Source organism: Cydia strobilella, chromosome 2 (assembly GCF_947568885.1).
Source record: "Cydia strobilella chromosome 2, ilCydStro3.1, whole genome shotgun sequence".
NCBI lineage: Eukaryota > Metazoa > Arthropoda > Insecta > Lepidoptera > Tortricidae > Cydia > Cydia strobilella.
The window spans coordinates 21,644,892-21,651,440 of record NC_086042.1 but is presented as its reverse complement, the minus strand read 5'-3'; the positions used below and the strand labels follow the sequence as shown (position 1 = coordinate 21,651,440).

Below are 6,549 nucleotides of genomic sequence, written 5' to 3'. Positions count from 1 at the left end.
CTAATTATCACATATTCCCACGATCATAGTCGATGAATGTATTAATTCATGTAATTTTACCTGAATGTATAATAAAACACATGCAGTATATAAATTATAATTTAATTTGAACAAAGTAAGTATGTTTAAATACAAAATAAGCACTCTATTTAAAGTTAAGTATATGATCACTTTTCAGTCTTTAGATAGGTACAATCAATAACATTTGGGCAAATCAGCGTCAAATAAGTTGCAGGAGTCTGCATGCACGCAATAATAAAATAAAATAAAAATACAAAATAAAAAAGCCTTTTAAATCTACCATAATTTGGTTTAACAAATATCACTTGCATGCAAAAATCTCTTTACCTAGTATATACCTACATTTTGTAATTAATTCCATTTAAGTTTCATTGTATTTAAAAAAAATCATGTTAATTATTATTTTTAGTAGCCTCTGTCTCTTATTCAATTCATTTAAGTTTACAAAAATTTATCATTATTTAACATTAAATTATTTAAAAACTGTAATAGATGTCATATAATTATTAAAGAAAAAGTGACGACGCCCTCCAGTGTACTTAAAAAACACAAATCAAAATATTAACAAAAAAAAGCTAGGAGTTATTTAGCCTAAATGTTCGATGTACTCCTCAATTAAGCTCTTCCGATGAAGAATGAAGGAACTCCAGTATAGTACTAATCTTCTTTTAATTAACATAATAACTAATAGGTACAACTTACGTTTAGGTACTCGATAAATCTATATAAATAATTAATATGTGAAGCCGCTTCGGCTGTACGGTGCAGTCTAAAATCTAAATGTATAGGTAGGTACGCGGAACGGGGAGCCTTGACGTATGTGTGTGACGTGACGTCATGTGTCGTCAACTGGTCTTCGCTGGTACTTATGTTGCGCCAACAAATAAAATAATTTGATTGTTTCCAAACTAGTCCATTAAATTATTTTTCCAAGCATTCCATTTAACATATTTTGATTATTATAAACAATTCATTAAAACATTCCAAAAAATAAAAATTTCAAATAAATTATTAAAAGCATGCACGCAATACTAAATATAAATTTGGCCAACATTAAGATTCAAAAGGCACTAGCTAGTAGTCATAATCTAGATTCTAGGTACAAGCTAAGTGTTTCCTCATTACAACTAAACTACCTATATCCTACCTATACTACTACCTATAGGTACTTTTAAGTGAATAGAGCCGTTACTTCCTCGATACTTTTATTCTTCGTTTCGGGCAACTTGAAATACGTGAATATAAAGAAGAATATGAGGAAACCTGTATACGGCAAAAATAAATAATTTCCTAGTGCATCCTTCATCGGGATAAACGTTATGCCGACGATGAAGTTGGCGAACCAGTTGACGAGCGCGCCGATGCTTACTGCGGCGCTGCGGGCGGACTGCCCGAACAGCTCCGACAAGATCATCCACGGGATCGAGCTCGGCCCCACGCCGAAGGACGCTACGTACAACAGCGTGAAGATAACAGCGAATATGCTCATGGTTTGGTTATCTTCATAAGTAAAGAACGCTACCGTCATTAGGACCGAAAACAAGGTCATACCGGCAAGACCGCCGAGCTGCAGCGTGCGCCGTCCCAGACGGTCCATCAACGGAATTGACACCAGCGCCATGATGAATAACATACTGCCGACGCCGATGGAAGCCAAGCGGGCCTCATCAGCCTTAAGACCGGCGCCTTCGAAAATAGTGGAAGAATAATACAAAACAGCATTGATACCTCCCCACTGCTGTGATAAATGCATAACTATACCGATTATGAGCGGAGTACGCAGGGACCGGTGGCTTATTAGATCCCAAGCGGTAAACTTTTTTTCTTGTTTCTCGGCTTTGTCTTCCGCGTTCATGTCGTTAATCTCGTTTTCAATGTTTGAGTGGCCTCTAATTTTAATGAGTGCCGCCTTCGCTTTTTCTTCATCACGAGTTGTGAGCAAAAGGAACCTCGGCGATTCAGCAGTGAAAGGTACCATCACGCATTGAAGACCTGAAGGAATCAATGCAATGCCGAAAAGCCACGGCCAACCTTCATCACTCCCTAATATAGCATCTATTCCTAGAATTTGTGAGAAGATTAAGCCGAAAGCGACTGCCAATTGATTGACTGTACCAAAAGCCCCTCGTAGATTTAATGGGGCCACTTCAGATACGTAAGTAGGAGAGACAGTCGTGGCAAAACCGCAGTTGATTCCGATAAGGAATCTACCGATAAGTATCATTTCCACGGAGCCTGCGAGCTTGCTGAAGGCCATTAAAGCGGCCGCGATGACACCAAATGCTGCATTCATGAGGAGAGCATTTTTGCGTCCATATTTCTCCGCAATCCAACTGGCGAGCGGACAACCGATCATGCCTCCCACGGCAAAGATGGAAACAATGATGCTGAACAGAAAGGAGCTGCGGGTCTCATCCGTCTGGTACTGGTCTCTGATGAAGGTCTCGATGAATTCGCGCGGCGCGTTGATGACGCCCGTGTTGTAGCCGAACTGGAGCATGCCCAGCACGGCCGCGCTCACCGAGTACAACAGTGGAGCTGTTATTTCCGTGGCCATCGTCATCACGTTCGGGTTCGGCACTCTGTGAAACAACACCACAACCATTTATATACCTACTTAAACGTGTGTATTTTGTAGTAAGTATGTAGGAATAAAATGAACTAATTTTTTTTTCAAACGTTTTCTAATTGTATCTCCTTAAAAAATAATAAACAAATAAAATAAAATAAAAATAAAAATAAAATAAAAATAAAAATAAAAATAAAAATAAAATAAAATTCATTTATTTCAAGCTGCAAGGCTCATAATCAGTTTTACACATGTCATCAAAATAATAAAAATAAATATAAAATTAAAATTTACATAATTGGTACCTATTAATAACAATAAAAATTCAAAGCATTATACACTAAGTCCCTATCCTATCCCAGTCTTAATTACATGCCTGTCACAGCAGTGCATGATGTAAGGACAGTCCAGTCTGTCCGCGATCATCGCTAGGACTGTGTTGGGGCTGGCTCGCACCCGCTGGACCAAGGACGCGGCGCGCAGTCGCATAGTGGTATGAAAACACGCAGTGTGCGCTGCCGCGAACATTCCCGAGGCGCTGCAGTAGCGATAGCTTATTTTGTGTTTGAAATAAAATCTTGATTATTTGATTAATCCGATCAACTATTCCTCGTCAATATTTCAACCATTATCTAATCATAAACGTGCTATTTTAACAATTAATTAATACAACCAAAGATAATTAGGTAGACATAGAGTGCTCACTCCATACATCAGTTTTGTTACCAAAAAGACAATTATTTTCGTAGTCGACATCTAGCGTCAAGTAGCGGAATTATCAGTACTGCTACTCGACAATAGATGTCGCGACGAACAATAAAATAAAAAAATACGAGTATTGTGGCTTATGACAGTTATGACGCATTCACAGCGACAGAATATATATTATATATTCATGTCAATCATTCAGAGGTGGTCTTAATATCTCTGACTAAACAAACCTCAAAGGCACTAGACTAAACCAAACTAAACTAAAGGGACTAAGGGCCCATCGCGAACCACGTTCGACGTGTTGCCTCGCTGTCGCACTTGTAACGGGGTTCGCGGTAGGCCCTCTGATTCTCATGGGGTCCCTTTGTTTGACATAATTATTGAAAGTCATAATGTAATGATTGTCATATTATCATTAGTCATAATTCTGAAACCGTTAAGTTTTCAGGATTTTCCTCGGGTTATCCTATAGATAGGTTACCTTACTTCGCAATATGGATGGTATAGAAAGGATGCCAATCTCTTATGGCAGAATTGTTGCAAAAGTGACCGCTTTCAGCTTTAAATACTTCCTAATCTCTCCAGTGGCGCTAGTTAGGCTCTGGGACATGAGTATAACATGAACCAACAAATAACCCGACCAAATTACGTAGGTTGTTTTTGGTAGTATTTCGGTGTATGGTGGCGCCGCCTAATTACTGTTTTTTGATGGACACTTTTCATACATAGAGATTTGGCTCCTTTATATAGTCTCCATGCTTCGCAACCATTTCATTTCCCAACCCCATACTTGCGTAATGAAAATGACGTACTAGGTTGGGTTAGGTTAGGTTGGATTATGTAAATTTGCGAAATGAAATTTCGCCCAACTAAAAATATGGGATGGTTTGGGAACTGAAAGTTTGTCAAGTAATTTTCGCCGAAACATCAGTAAAAACCTTTAAAAATAATGAACGTCTTTTTAGACTTCCTAATTTTCATCCAATTCAATATTATCTTCAATGTACGTTATCATCATTGTAATTGACTTGGCTTGTCACTCGTGTTTGTCACGCTTTAAACATGACAAAATTCGCAATACAACTTTATGTACTAAAAATAAAAACACGTTATTTTTAAAAGTCGCATAACAAATGTTTAGTTTGAGGAGTACAGTTAGTTTATTGCTCCTGTTACAGACCAGACTTGTAGATATTAAACACCTTCATTAATGCAAATCAAAACTTCGACATTCGTTTTTCGGGTAAAATCGGACGTAATCGCGTAATAGAAAGTGACAGTTTCTTACTGATTTAGTTGCAATTAAGTTGCAATCCAACACCCAAAGAGTGCAGTCGTCTTTTCAGCCTTAAAATATATTAGAGTAGTTAATACCACCATAACCAGTAGCCCTAGTAGGTAAACAATATATTTAATCTCATAATTAAATGGGGACTCGTCTCAAAAAGGGTATTTCTGTAAATGGTCAATCACGGGAAATCATATATAATGTATACAAATATTTTTCAAAAGAAGAGGAAACTTTTAAGAATAGTGATACGTGTACATATTTTATAAAATAAAATTCAATAAAATTCAAGACCAGGTGAAAGAAGCAACAGGAATTTCAAAACATACATTAAGAAAAATACTAAGCGAAGCCGACCAAAAACCTCCATCCATGCCCTTTGAAACGCCAAAGAAAAAGAGACTGGGAAAGGACTTTGTGTTAAATCTGGATAGTTTTGATTACGATGTAATCAGGAGGATGGTATATGATTTCCATAATAGATTCAAAGAACTCCCGAATTTGAAAAATTTGCGGTTGAAGCTAATAGAAGCTATTAATTTCAAGGGTTCTACAGTCACGCTACGAAAAATTCTACGAAAAATGGGATTTCGGTACTATAAAACAAGGGATAATCGAAAAACTTTGATGGAAAAGCATGATGTGCGACTGAAAAGGACCAAATAATTTGATAAAATTAAAATAAGCAGGAATGAAGGAAGGGATATAGTGTATATGGACGAGTCGTATATACACATGTCGCACGTTGGTAGCAAAGGTTGGTCAGACAACGCAGGAATTAAAAAACCAATTTCCAAAGGACAACGTCTCATAATAGCTCACGCCGGCAGTGAAAATGGTTTTATACCTGGTGTGTTGCTTATGTATAAATCTACAGACACAACAGGCGATTATCACAAAGAGATGAATAGCGAGAACTATGAAAAATGGCTTAGAAATCAGCTTATTCCAAATTTGCCGACAAATTCAGTGTTAGTTTTTGATAATGCCCCATATCACAACAAATACACCAAAAAACTGCCCAATTCTAATACCCGGAAACAAGACATGATAGATTGGTTGACAACACATGATATTCCAGTAGACCCCAGCTTAACAAAAACACGAATTTACGATATTAGCAACACAAACACGAACATATAATATTCCATAGATAAAATACTGGCTGAACATGGTCATTCTGTTCTGCGTTTACCTCCGTACCACCCAGACTTTAATCCTATTGAGAATATATGGGCCCAATCCAATTAAAACAATACGTAGCTCAACGTAATGTTGACATGACTTTGACAAGCGTAAAGAATCTACTGCAAGAGAAGGTCAATATGATTGGTCCAGAAGATTGGAAAAAAGTTTGTCAACACGCAATTAAATGTGAAGAAGACTTCCGTATATATGAAAATAAAATAGACGATTATAGTGACCGATTTATAATTAATACAAATGACTCCGATGTTGAATAGGTAGTTTTAAAAATTACAATAATATCACAATTTTACAATTGTAGAATTTTACCATAAAATATGAACTGAAATATTATGTGACTGGTATTATCAACTCAGTCAACTCTATATAATTTCCGCCAGAAGTAGTAAATGACCGTGTGACGTTCTGTTTTCAAATTTGGTTTTCGAATTTCAAATTCTGATTCTATTTTATATTTAGATTATGACAAAAAGTCAAATCGCAATATAGTCATCAACCGAATATTAAGCATAATGTCATTAAATTAGGGTTTATTTTACATTGAGACAATAGGTATCCTTAACTTTTTGCGGTAAGTTTAAGGGCCAGTTGCACCATCCACATTTGACAGACTGATCAACAGCAATTGGCCTTGAATTATTATGAAACTTCCCATACAATAAAATTTAACGAACGCTTTAACGGTGACAGACGGTTTGGTGCAACCGACCCTAAAACTTTTTGTGAGTTAATAAGAAAGCAGAACAGCAGTATC

General features: G+C 36.7%; 1 protein-coding gene across 1 annotated transcript; it reads right to left on the bottom strand.

Annotated features, from left to right (window-relative positions):
* Positions 1-324: 324 nt before the first annotated feature.
* On the bottom strand, positions 325-2,634 carry LOC134754040 (glucose transporter type 1-like). Its single transcript, XM_063690102.1, has one exon. It carries the CDS (start codon positions 2,624-2,626, stop codon positions 1,193-1,195), a length of 1,434 nt encoding a protein of 477 aa, XP_063546172.1. The 5' UTR covers positions 2,627-2,634; the 3' UTR covers positions 325-1,192.
* Positions 2,635-6,549: the final 3,915 nt, after the last annotated feature.

Excerpts from the sequence above, each read along its gene's own strand:
- LOC134754040 (XM_063690102.1), bottom strand. The coding sequence starts at position 2,626 with ATGGTTGTGGTGTTGTTTCACAGAGTGCCGAACCCGAACGTGATGACG.